Source organism: Xiphophorus couchianus, chromosome 13 (genome assembly GCF_001444195.1).
Source record: "Xiphophorus couchianus chromosome 13, X_couchianus-1.0, whole genome shotgun sequence".
Taxonomy (NCBI): domain Eukaryota; kingdom Metazoa; phylum Chordata; class Actinopteri; order Cyprinodontiformes; family Poeciliidae; genus Xiphophorus; species Xiphophorus couchianus.
In genome coordinates, this window is record NC_040240.1 from 9,241,287 (window position 1) to 9,255,279 (window position 13,993).

The window sequence follows — 13,993 nt, forward strand, 5'->3', positions numbered from 1 at the left end:
TTTGTTTTGTTGTACTGGCTGCTGTTAGTAATTACTAAAAAATATTAAATAGTACATTTTTGTTTCTAATCTGCATACCTGCTATAACTTAACATTTCAGTGTAGTAGGATAATGACATCTTTTTATTACAACAACTAATTTTAGGATGCAAGATGCTAATGTTAGGTCTTGCATGACACAACACAGGATTTCTTTGTTCACTTTTGCATGTTGTGAGGATGTACGTTCAAAAACTTTCCTAAAATCAGCTATGGTGGATTCTTACTGACTGGGTCTGTTTCAACTGATAATCAAATATGAATCCAAATTAGCCAGCTTGCATTTTCAGAAAACAAGAAGGAACTTTGAAATGTTTGTTATTAGGGCTCCAACATTATAAGGAGACTTAAGCACTGGCAGAAGCTTTAACAAAAATAGTATAATTATAAACTTCAACAATCCTAATCCTGGAAGTAAAATATTATTTTGAATCCAGCTTGTCCATGTTATTGATATCCCCGTCAACAAAACCAAAACAGCAGAGCCTGAAAGTAAATGGCTCATCAATATGAATCTTTACTGCCATAATGAGGTAATGCAAATGCATTTCTAATGACTGCTGTTATGCAAAGCAGTCTAACCGTAAAAGCCTAGGAAGTTTTGCAGTTCCAGTTGCAGCATCTAACTAAAGTGTAGCATATTATGCGGTGTTTGTTCACTCATAGCGATTGTGTTTAAAGTTTCCTGCACGATTGTAATCTGGCGTGAATAATTAACAAAAACATAGGTGGGCATTGCGACCATGATAAATACGTGGAAAGGACCACACATGGATGAAGAGAACATGCAAACTCCATGCAGAAAATCCCAGCACAGGATTTAAACCTGGGACCTTCTTAATGTAAGGTAGCAGTGCTACTAACTGACCAAATATAAAACACTATTGTTTTTATTCACTAATAGTTTTCTGGCCCCTCACAGAGTTTTGCAAAAAAATACAATTAAACAGTATGCCACCTGACCAAAAGAAAGTTACCAACTGGATGCAAAGAAAATGGTAAAATCTTGCCATTATAAACATTCAACTGTGAATAATTAATTTTCTCTGGAAACTAGTTATTAAACTAATGTGTTTTTAACCAAACTTGTAAGAAACAGATGTGGTTGCTCTGTTAAATCAAAAGTTTCTGATATGTGTAATATTTGTCAGACACTAATTGAATAAACCAATTCAGATATCAAGGAAAGTTGTTTAAAACGCAATTATATGAAAAAACCTTAAAGAACAATGATAAACCATTATGTTCAATGCAGAATGTGGTCTGGGATAAAAATGTGAAATGATTTTAAATGGGATCAGTTCAGTATTTGAAAATTAGAAATGTAAAATAAACATCAAAAGTAACAACTTTTTCCTGTCGCACAATGGTTAGAAAACTTTTGCTGGATTTCAACCAAACTGATTTATTTTCTATCAAGCACATATTTTAAATTCTGGAGTCATGTAATACTGATTAAGAGGTTTGACTCAATAATTATTTATTATATCTATCATTGTAAAGACCAAGTCTTCTCGAAATGGTCATGTGGAGGTTTACAAAAGCATCCAATGTCAAAAGAAAGCTGAAAGACCAATTACTCGAAACTATTTCAAAAGATTGCAGATTGCTATGTCACTGGAAGTAAGATGTAAAGAAACTTAGAATGTTTCAAGATTATTTTAATTTTGTGCGTACGTTTACTAAGAGTTTATGTCCACATTTAGATCAGAAGACAACTTAAATATACATACTCACTGACTTATTTTTTTCCCCAATAGACAGAACAATGCCAAAATTTGTCAATCTCAAAGAGAGTAGTTCAGGGTCCAAAACCACACAGTGAAAAACTCTTTCATCTGCAATCTGACTCTCTCCTTTTCTGGACAGAAACAAATCTTGTGGTATTACAAAGGCTTATGGAGACCCAACCAGGGCAAATGCTCACCATAATCAAAACTAAAACCAGTATAGCGATATGATGCATTCAGCTACCCTGCTGAGAGTGATTAACTCTACATATAGTGAATTCTGCTAAGTAGATGATTGAAATAATACAGCTGAGAGAGACGGGCTGATCTGTTTGTGGATTAAAGTAAAAACAATCTTAATGAAGACTGATCAACTGCTGGGAGTTTCATTAGCTTAAACATGTTGTACTATTTCTCAGTTGGAGGTTACCTCAGCGCGTGTGAGGGGAAAGATATTGGCTGCATATAAAAGACGCCGACCGTCTATTGCTCCTCTTCAGCTAGTACATGAAGCACAATGGCGTGATGCGTCAGAGCAATAAAGTGTTGGCATGTGTTCTGTTTGGTTAGGGATCAAAGCGTCAGCTAAACCTTGATTCTGAACCCAATCCACAGTCGGGTGTTGGTGTTGAAATGCGTTAGCGCATGCCTGGAGCAGTTATCAAAGAGCTGTGGGTGTTTGTGTAAAAGGGAGGATGAGAATGAGCACCGCTTGTCATCAAATACAGCGAGGGGGGCAGAGCTGCTGACTTATCACGGCAGCATGGAGGTGACTACTGAACTGAGTCACGCACATTTTGAGTTGACAGAACTCGTTGTATTCAGTAACAAAGAGGAGACTGAGGACACACAGGGAGAAACGCAAAAGAAAAAATAAACTAGTCAGAGTTAGAACTCCATATAAATCAGCATGGATTTCATATAAGAACTTTAACTTCTGGGCTGCTGAACTGTTGCTCCCATGTTGTGGTCCTAAAAGGACCAAAACATGGGAGCCTTGTAGAGGCCAACCCCATTTGAAACCTCCTCTTATGTGGCCCTGACACAACATACGCTAACCCTAAAAAAAGAGTAACTCTAATCCTAACTCGGTTATTTTAAGAAATGAGAGGTTTAAAGTAACTTGAATTTGAATGAAACTCCAAAATTATTTACCCAACTTCAGGAAAAAGTATTAAGAAACCCTATTTAGAGGGTTTTTAAAAAAATAAAATAAAAGTATTCACAACTTTATATGTTCCACACAATTTGTATTTTCTTGAGATTTTATGCATTGCATAAGTGGAAGAACACATGTGGCGTTTCTTAAAACTCTTAAAATTGTCACCGGCATTTCTATTCAGTCTCCTTTTACCCAATACCCTTAAATAAACTCAAGTGCAACACACTGTCTACAGCAGAAATGAAGTTAAACATTTTTGGTCTACTTGCAAAACTCTGAAAACTGAACACGGTAGTGGATGCATCATGCTCTGCAAAAAACATTCTTCAGCTGAGAGCAGAGAGCAAATGAGAGTGGAGATCAACATGGACGGAGCTAAGTTAAAACAATATTTTTTTTAAATCTAATTATTTTTTACAGAAACTGAAAAATCACTGAAGGAGCTTTAAGATCTGAGAATAATTATTTGTTAGTATGTCATAGACCCAACTCCAATCTAGAAAATCTGTGGCAATACTTAAAAATGGATTATCTCTATTTAATCTGACTGCTACATTCAAATAATATTTATAGTTGAACAAAGTTGGAACGTCACTGTCTGTCTGACCTGGAGCAAAAGTGTTTTTCGATTGCAGCGGAATTGACCTTGGAGTAGAAATGCAAGATGCATTTTTAAAACAATTTCATAGGCATAAAAAAGTGCTTTTAAGGTCTTTTTATTGTTGTACATATTCTCGAGATTTAGAACAAGTATTCTGTATTACTTGCTTTAGGCTTTGACAGTTGAAACCAGCTATATTCTCCATCTGAGCACAGAGAAAAACTGCAACCATTTTAGGGACCCCAGTTAGCTCGCTAGGATGGAAAATTGCTGGTTTGGAGCTATCCATTCGTAAAGCCGAGCAGATCTTTTTCTGAGAGGTGAAAGGCCAGTCCAACCTGCTCAGGAATCTTGCTGATCGTCGCACAGACAGACATCACAGTCGCAACTTCTTGAAAAGACATCACACTGTGAGGGCACCACACTAAAATGGCCTGCAAAGTGGGGAGATTTGTTGAGTAACCGGTTGGAAAAAGAAAAGAGTTTTGGGCCACGAAGAGTAGATTTTATTCATTTACAAGAGAAAGCCAAGATGCACAAAGAGCCAGGCGCTCATAATCTTTTACAGCCATTTTTGCTAATTTTCCTCAATTTTTCCCTTATTATTTATTCTAATAGAAACGCTATTGAAAATTCATCATGGTTCATCGAGGAATGATTGCCACAGTAGGGGTAAAAGTATTCCCCACACACCAACACATTAGCAGCAGGACCTAATGCAAAACTGGCAAAGCTAAAAACCCACAGCAGGATTTAGATTAATGCATCTCTTCACCGCACTTCCCCACACTGATCAGACTTTGTGTATGTGTGTGTTTGAGTCTGCATCCACCATAAACACACACCATTCCACACATAACCCACTTTCATTAATGCAGCCCTTACAGGCCTTTAAGGGGTCTGTGGCTAACTTTTGCTGAGTACTGCAGGCTGCTGATTCCCTCTCCTTTCTTTCTGTCTGTTCAGGACGCCACACTCTTTCCAGCAGTGCCACCCAGGCTTGGCCCCGACCCAGACCCACATCTTTAAAATGAGCCATCATGGCCGTGCCGTGCCATGCTCTGAGTCCCACCGCAGGGCCCTGATTAAAACCCATGACTTCAAACTTTCCAAACTGTCAAAAATCCAGTCAGAGCGAGAGCGTCAAGAGGATGAATCAAAAGACCGAGAATGTCCTATGAAAAAACAAACAAACAAACAAACAATAAAATGATGTGGCACCAACTGACTTAGTATTTGTGTCACCATTTGTGTGGCTAAGACGTCGACCAGTGGTCCATGCTTCCCCATTGGTGTTTCATTTAGCTTTACGGTTATGGGACAAAAGTATTTCATAAAAGCTGGCTAAAGGTCAAGATTTTCCAGGTTGTGCTAAAATAGACAAAACTATTTACAGATGCTTTGATAGAGTTTATGATGCATAAAGCAGCTATGTTAGAGAAATAATATATATCCTAAAAGAGATTAGGAGTTTATTACTGTAAGAGTTTGGAGTGGGATTATTTCATCCAACTTCAAACAAAAAAAAAAAAATCTGGTTAAGACGCTGTAATTTCAGGTTGGTGAGAGTTGAGAAAAGAAAAACAACATGTGCCAAGAGTGCTCCCTGCTGGCGAGTTTAGGAACATCGAGACTACTGAACCTAATGAAACTGTAAACTCTCTATAACGATAACATGTGTTTAATAGCTATAAGTGGCAACTATATTTTTAAGAAAGCAAATAACTTTTGACTAAAGATCAAATACAAACTAATTATTGTCATTTATTTAATTTTTTTTGTTGTTGTTAAAATACAAAATGTAGAATGTATACAAGGGGTGAAACTGTCCATAAAGTTCTCAAACAAAACAACCGATTAAAGTTAAGCTATAAGCTGAAGGCTCGCTGGAGCCCTGAACCATATCAAATGAAACCCCCCCGGGATCCACAGATTTTTTTGATTTTTTTTTTCTCTGGTGTAAGAAGAGAGACCACCCAGGCAAATGTTAGAAACCCACAGTTGTTTTATATGTGTGGAAAAAGACAGTACGAGGGGGACAGGGTGGGGCTCAAATGTCAAAAAGTCAAGACCAGCACATTGCAAACCAAGAACATGAGAGGGCTGAAAGACAGAAAAATGGAAACCTAAAACTGCATTTCAACTCATCTCAGGTACTCATCAGATGACAAATACTATTTTGGGTGATAGTCATGTTACTGGAGAGAGAGAAGGTATAAGGTAGGGGATATAGACAGAGTTCATGTACCTCATTATACAGTGGTCATAGTGGAAAATTGCAATCATCTGTAACTTGCTTGCAATACCTCGGGCGCTGCGAAGGCTTCTTTTCTCTCCATCATGCCGGATTTTTCTGTGTTTTAACAGCCTTGATCATTCCGACTCAAACCGCTTTGGACTCTAGATCAATTTTGCAAGTGAAACAGGAGTGAAGGCTGATACCCGTGGAGAGCGGTGGAGATGAAACCAAACCCCAAAAGAGACAATTATGAGTCTTCTGCAAGGGAAAACGTCACATCCACTGTAATGCAAAAAGCTGGCTCTGAATCCGAGAAGTAGGATTGCGAGCATGAATGTACACACACCCACTCCAGCAGAATTACAAGAAAAAGCTACCCCAAGGCAATAGCTCTATAAAAAGACACATCACCAAACATGAAAAGACAAATTCTTCCACTTCGGGTTTTTTTTTTTTTTTTTTCCTTCTTGGTGCTTTTTTCTAGATAGCATTCGACTTTCGACACACTCACACCCCTTCTGGTCAGTTCAGTCTGTTGTCTGACTGGGACAACAACAAGAGGTATGAGACAAGTACTTCCATATGCGGCTGGGCACACATGCGCACAGAACAAAATACACACACACGGACATGCATGTGGTTGACGAGGCAGAATGCACTCCTATAAACCGTATTCTTCTGTCAACGACTGTAGCGACTGCCCAATAACCAGTGGGTAATGAGAGTTTCAGATAAAGTTAGTAAGTTATACAGTGTTCTCTTCTATTTGAATGCATAATAGTTCAGATGGTTTGTAGAAAAATTATGCAACTAAAATAGTAGAAAGAATGTCTTACTTGCATTTTTTTACTATTTTTAGGTTATATACGGTAAAAATGGTATATTTTGCAAAAGTATGGCACTTGCACTGATCATTCCTTTTTGCCTGAAACCAATTACCAGTTTTGTTTTGTTTTTTCTTTAAGTCGAAAGTGTTGATTTTTAGATTTGGTCTATTCTGATAATCTTTCCATGTACTTCTATACATTCAGACTTATTTGATTGTAAACATTGTCCTTACAAGATTAATCCCATTTATGTATAATAACATATGCACCCAGACGTGCATTTCCTTTTTATGTGCTGTACAATAAGAATGAAGAAAGTGAAAAATATAAATGTCCATTTCAGGATTGCACAAATTTTCTAAAATAAAAAGTGATATATAAACAATTAAAATATATTTACACATAATGAACATTGCACTCAGCTGATAAGATGTAGAGAATAGCACCAAACAGCTAACACCGGCACACAAAAAAATGAGTTTTACGGGGATTTGAAGCTTTAGCATCCTCTATGTTAAATAAGTGATTTTGCAAAGATCTTGATCTTGAGACTTAAAATCCAGAATTTGGATTCTGATTTCATCCAGTCTAAATTGGTTTTTGATGAGAAGTACGAAATAGGGAGGAGATTTTTACAACAAAGATCACATAACAGGAACATTCAAATAGACTCGGATGATCCACAGTCCATGATGAATGCTACAGCGAACCTCAAGCTGAACTGGTTGATGATGAGGATAATGGCTGCTCTCAGAACTTTTCTTTGTATAAATATTCCCTTTTAACACTTTTTTTATTCTATGGATTTCTGAATGTTTTTCATTCACAAATAATATAAATCTAATGTAGCAAACATTTAAACAATCTGAAAAGTGCCTAAACAGATAGATAACTTAATTTTAAGTTTCAAAATCGGTGCTTAAATGAATAAGCTGCTGCATTTTAATCATTCTAAAACATATGAACAGCCATATGTCGGTTTTTCTGTAAGTACATTTTTGTTGTTTTGTCTATGCATATTTATTCCAGTATCCTTTAACAAGACTTAAGTGTTAACATCTGTCTGAATGCTCATGTATGAGTCTTCAGCTATCTTAATGAATGTAACTGTTTCTTTTCAGACTAACGCCAGAGCATGATGTTTGTTTGTTTTGGGGTTTTCTAAATTTAGCTAGAAAACCTCCTTTTGCAAGAAACATACTTAAAGGGTGAAGTTCTGACCAGCGTTACAGTTGAGCTGTACGGAGCCCGAAAAACCAATGGGCCAGAAAATATTGCAAACTGGAGTAAAGAAAAAGTCACAGACACACATTTTTAGACACAGACGCACAAACAATACGTAAACTCTTGAACCCTCAAACTTTTAACCCCGAGAAGGGGTTTTCCAACATCGCATTATCTAATTATACACATATACACAAAGAGTTTCAACTGTAATGGCCCCCTTTCTGGTTCACTGGTAACAATTACTGCTACAGTATCAGGGCCACTTTTTTCAATGTAATCTTTACCACACCTCCCATATTAGTTTCTCTCTGTCAATCCTTTACTTAAACTCTGAAAACATTTATTTTCACTTTTTACCACCTTTCAGTTTATTGTTCATTTTCATCATTTTCTTCTATTTTCACTGACTTCTTTCACAAGAGCTATTAAGCATCTGTAAAGAGCTCCACCTAGCAAAAGTAATTCACAACTAACTTGTCACATCAAAAGGTGCAGAGCGGTTGTTTTTCAGACATGGAAAATCCGGAGCAGGTCATTATCCATCGTGTTTTCCAGATCAGGATATGGTCTGATCGCAAACTGCAGGCAGCACAAGGCCAGCGTGGGAGTCCAAAAATAGACGGCTTGCGTCCCGGATGTGGACCTCGGGCCGTCATTTGAAGACCAATAGTGTAGACTAAGGTTTGACTCACAAATGTGATGATGGTGTGTGGTTTCCGGTCTTGGCCAAACTGTCAAAAGTGATATGTATCTATTTGTAAACTAACCTTACAGGTTTGTGCATTACATGCATATGTAACAGTACAAAAATGAAGGTTCGGCATAATTCTCAGCTATAAGTTCAATGATTGGTACGTTTATGGTGCCTTTCAATCAAGAGAAAAAAATAATACACATTTTTTAAATTTTACAATTAAGTGAACAATCAATGGTTTACATTTTCTGACATGAATCTTACTTGGTCAGTGTGTTTTAGCATTTTAAGAAGTGGCCAGGATAGAAGTAACTCAAGATTTGGTTTGATTGGGTCAGCTAATAAAATCCTTAAACAACAATGTCCACAGTCCAGTAAACTTAGCTTGACCCTACTGATTCCAGTTACCGTAACACACAATGCTAGTCTTTTATTAATTTCTCCACCATCTAGTCATACTCATCCATGTCCCACAACAATTGTGTCCATTCATACCGCTGAAAAGAGAAGTTAATAGTTGGAGCCAACCGTGACTGGACTTAATCTGATTGCATTGCACAATATAAACTGGTTATAGACTAATCAGAGGACTTTCAAAAGGAAACAGGGGATTACTGCAACCCATCACAATATCAAGACAGCAAACTGGTTGCAGCCATAAAATCCTCATCATCAACTTGTTTAGCTTTTAGTCTGTCTAACAAACTTTATAGGAGCTTTAAAACACAAAGTGCAGATCAAATCTACTTTAATGCCAGTGCCTCCAGGGTTCCAGCTGCACTCTTGAATAAACACACAAACACAAAACAGCCACCACAACATACGAGAACAAATATGAGAACACAACAAGTTAGAAGTTCAAGAGGGATAAACCTTTCACTCATATTCTCTTAGTTTAAACTGTAGTAAAATCTTACAATATGATTACAAATCTTTGGGGATTGTGTAAGGTCAGAGTTCAAAAGGTCCAAAATGTATTTGCTGAAAGACCGCATGACAATAACAAAAAGCAGAAAGATAGCAGAAAGGTAATTAATGTAAAGCTCTACCGAATCTTACAAAACTGTCTAGATCAATGGAAATGCAGAAATGAAGTAAAATTTGTCATGTTGAGGGAATTTATACAGGATTACAGGTACTTTTCTGCACACATAAAGATGTAATAAGCATAATATCTCAAGCTATTCAATTTTTTTCAATACACTCGTTTCTAAATACATCACAACTGTGCCCGACTTAATATTTGAGAGAAAAAAGCTACAATTTACTATTATGGGTAAGATTTTAAAATCCTTCATTCGTTTTTTGTGACTGTGAGGGGGCTTAAAGCAGCTTTCTATGACCAAATTTGAAATATCTTTATCAGTGAGGCCAAACCCTGTATGAGGCAAAGAGCAGTCAGTGTTAAATAACTCTGCAGTTAAACAAGATGGAACAATTATCACAAAACGAAGACAGCAAGTTACAGACTTGATATTTTAAACTGTCTTAGCGACTTTTACTAGTGATTAGTGTAATTAGTGTGGTTGCCATTACTAACAGCAGTCTCTGTGTGAATTTCCAGTAAATTTAGCAGTGTTTAGTACCCAAACACTGAGAAAACTCTATACATTTTGTAGTCCATCGATTTTCCTCACAATAATCACAATTAATTAAATATATTTAGCTTTTCAAGAAAATAAGAAAAGTGTTGCGCATATACTTTTAATTTGAAGATTTTGGTTTTCTTAGCTAAAAGTTTGGACACCACTGGTCCAGAAGCTTCACAAAGCTCCTTTAAACACCTCAGAGATGCTGAAAATGGCCCTAACACCTTCAACACTCCAGAATAGTGTTGTAAGAATGACATGTGTGATCAGAAAGTGCTAACATCACTGATGGGGATCAGTCAGCATAAAAACCTAACCATTCCATTAAAGATCTTACATCCGCACAACATCGCAATCTCAAATGTAGCCCACCGGAGGGTCAAGCTAAAATTTGTAGCTCAAGCACAAAACATCCATCTGTAACCACAAGCTAAGATATATTTTGTAAGCTGGGTTCATTATCCCTCCAAAAAAAGGAACAGACCTGAACAAACAAACAGCCAGAGAAGCAGGCAGGTGCTACCGTCTCTTTTTTTTTTTTTTCCTCTAGACACACAAGCTATGTGGTAGTCTGCAAAGAAAGGGGCTCCTGAGACCAGGGTCACCTCCCAGAAGACCACCATAACTCTGCTCTGGTTCCCAGATGTTCTCATGCAGGCAGGCTTACATGCACACAGACACACTCAGACCTCCTGAACCCTCACGGAGACTGAAAACAAATGACTCTAAATAAAAAGGCACAAAGCGTTGCTGCAGCGTGTTTGTTTTTACGCCCATACCGACTACCTGACTTAGATAAACCCGCTTGTTAGTCTGTATCTAAGTGTCAGGTATTATTTGTTTGTCAAGTCCTCGTATGTTTAAGCAAAAGTGACCGAGAGCGACGGATTGTGATTCCACTGCGGACATATGTTAACACGTGTGTAAGCATGAGTCAGCGCACGTGCACTTGTTGAATATGTGATCTATTCCTGGGGCTGCCGAGGAAATGAGGGGAGCTGCAGCAGGCCATTAGGATGCAGATCAGGACAGACGTGTGTATGTGCTCAGTGGTTGCCGGTTAAAGGGGTGGGGGGGCAGAGGAATCAACAGCAGACCATCTATTATAATGACAGGAAGCAGGAAGTACAACCCTTTACAGTCACATGGCTGCCAGCTGTCTTGGCAGCGAGAGAAGGGGAGATAGAGAAAACGATAGGGAGAGTGTGTGTGGATGTGTGTGTGAGCAGATTTGATAAGAATTCTTTCTACTGGCATTCCAGCACGTCAAGAGAACATTTCTACACAAAATATCAGCATTAACTATTGGCAAAGAAAACAAAACGCCTAAGTGTATGGCGCGACTCCAACCGTCCTCGATCCAAAATACCAATTTAGGTCCTAAAAACCAAAACGCTTCAACCTTTACACCTAAAATCACGGATGTTCTTCCTGTTCCAAAGCGGGAATAAAGCTCAAATTTTGGCCATATGGATGTGTTTAGTAGCCGCAGCTCTGCACACATGCGAACGCCCACTCGCAGGGACCCAAATATGCACATTTTCGCATGGATGCACATGTGGTCTCGTGTTCTCTACAGACTCAGACCATGCACTCAAAACAGAAAAACTGTTATTTTTTTACTGGCATCAACTCCAAATAAAATCGCAGCGGCATTTACACTTAACAGCAAATTTCTGTTAAGACGTACAATTAGTATATCAAGAGACTTCATCTGACCTATATATATATATATATATATATATATATATTTATATATATATATATATATATATATATATATATATATATATATATATATATATATTTATATATATATATATATATATATATATAAAAGTTAAACCTGTTAATCCGTGTTCAATTCAACACAATCCACCAGATTTCGACATCTGATTCAGCAACAAAGCTAACCCGGCAGCTGAAATCAATAAGTATAGTCACTCATGCTCACTTTAAAAACAATAAATAAATAAATATGTGTTATTTAGTTATTTATATATATATATATATATTATTTAGTATATATACTGTATATATACTAAGCTACATGTACAAATGTATATATTTACATATAAATGTATGATATGTAGATACTATTTAAAAACCATCCTACAGATGCCTTATTCTACTTAGAAGCAAAAGTTAAGCGCATAAACCTAGGCTACTAAGCAGTAGCTTAGTTTCTTAGTGAAGACATTTTTGAACAATGCTGAATATAGAATTGATATTTCAGAACATATATAAATCAGTACCTTCAGAGAGGAGGGTGTTGACAGGTGTTTGTGTCTCCTTGCTGTAAGAGACCACCTCTTTGGGAAGGAAGTCAACCTGGATGATTTTAGAGGCCCCAAGCCTCTGCATCTTGCGCCTGCATGAGAGCAAAAAATCATTTTAATTACTGTAATTATATTGTAAATAAATCCCAAACCGTTTTTTGTCAATTTCTAATCGTTTTTTTTAAAGAGTGAGATGAGAAAGATGTACCCAAGTACGGAATCAGCTTGCAGCTGCAGCACAGAGGGGTCTGTGTCCCATTGCAGTGTCCTAATGTCACCAACAGAGGGAGCAAGAGAGAACACGAATGGTTACAAACATCTTGCAATCACTAGAACAGATTTATGAAGGACCTACAAATACACCACATGTACACACACATACAATGCATGTTGGAGTAAAATGTCTCCTGTAATGAGACATTATACTGTCTTTCATTATGCATCATTGAAGATCTCTGCTTTTATGTTGTGAGGTTTTTCTTTGATTTAAAAGCAAGAACAAATTAAAATTCAGAAAATCTATAAAAGTTGTTTATTCCTTTATTTAATCTATGCTATTTTCATTTAAATGGACAAAAAATGACTTTTAGTTTTGGAGATATTTATGTTCACCTTTTCTCTCTAATTCCCATGTAAATGAGAGCACACACATTTAGGAAAAGCTTGCACTTTTCTCTCCTCATGAAAACGTAGCTGCATTTAAAAAAAAAAAAAAAACATATAACAGCAAAGTCTGCAAAAGCAAAAATTACCAGCACCTTGCAGAAGCATGTCCACCCTTAAACGTTTCAACTTTTTTCATGTTACACCCAGGAAATATTTTGTTAGGATCATATTGATAGACCAACACAAAACAGTGTATAAGTGTGAATGAAAAACACATTTTTCACTATTTTTTTTTTACAGGTAAAACCTATAAAGCATGGCATGCATTTGGATTCATTTTGATTCATCTGCCTTCCCATCCTCTTTGGCAGCTCCCCAGCATTATGCTGCCATCACCACCATGTTTACCATAAGGAGTGAGAGTCCACAGGAATGCAGTATTAGATTATCCCACTTTTGGGTTGGTCTAGCACAGGAGTCTGTGACCTTAAAAACCCAAAGAGCCATTTTTGGGTCTGGCTAAGTAAAACTCCTTCAGAGTCCCAAATGTTAAATAAAGTTTTGAAAAGAAAAACTTTCATTTTTCAGAAACACTTACTGTAGGAAGTTTGTTGTTATTTTTAAAGAACCACAGTTTTATTTATACTATTATATTTTAAAACAAATTAAAACTTGAGAACTTTAGAAAAATAGGATGAATATATTTTCTTCTATAGGATATTGATTGAACTATGTAAAAAAAAAAACATAGTTTCCAATCGAATGATAAGAAAAATAGATGCAATTGCTATAAACGTTAATTTTTGTGTTGTTTAATGCAATTTTTCTGTGACAAAAAAACTGGAAAACCTACTAAAACATGCATTTGTTAATATATCAATATTTAAAAACATTACTTAGTTCGTTATTATATTTAGCTAAGATTTTAAAGAGCCATTGTGGAAAGTCCAGAGTGCTACTTCTGGCTCAGAGCTGCAGGTTGCAGACCCATGGTCTGGCA

The 13,993-nt window shown here is 36.8% G+C and overlaps 1 protein-coding gene across 5 annotated transcripts in view; it reads right to left on the reverse strand.

Annotated features, from left to right (window-relative positions):
- The window catches only part of dync1i1a (dynein cytoplasmic 1 intermediate chain 1a), a 59,881-nt gene that overhangs the window by 42,232 nt on the left and 3,656 nt on the right, over nucleotides 1-13,993 (reverse strand). For all 5 annotated transcript variants that reach the window (XM_028036892.1, XM_028036893.1, XM_028036891.1 and 2 more), the window contains 2 exons: nucleotides 12,596-12,655; nucleotides 12,364-12,479 (listed from right to left, as the gene is read on the reverse strand). In XM_028036892.1, coding sequence (XP_027892693.1) covers nucleotides 12,364-12,479; nucleotides 12,596-12,655 — 176 coding nt within the window. The remainder of the gene's footprint in view (nucleotides 1-12,363; nucleotides 12,480-12,595; nucleotides 12,656-13,993) is intronic.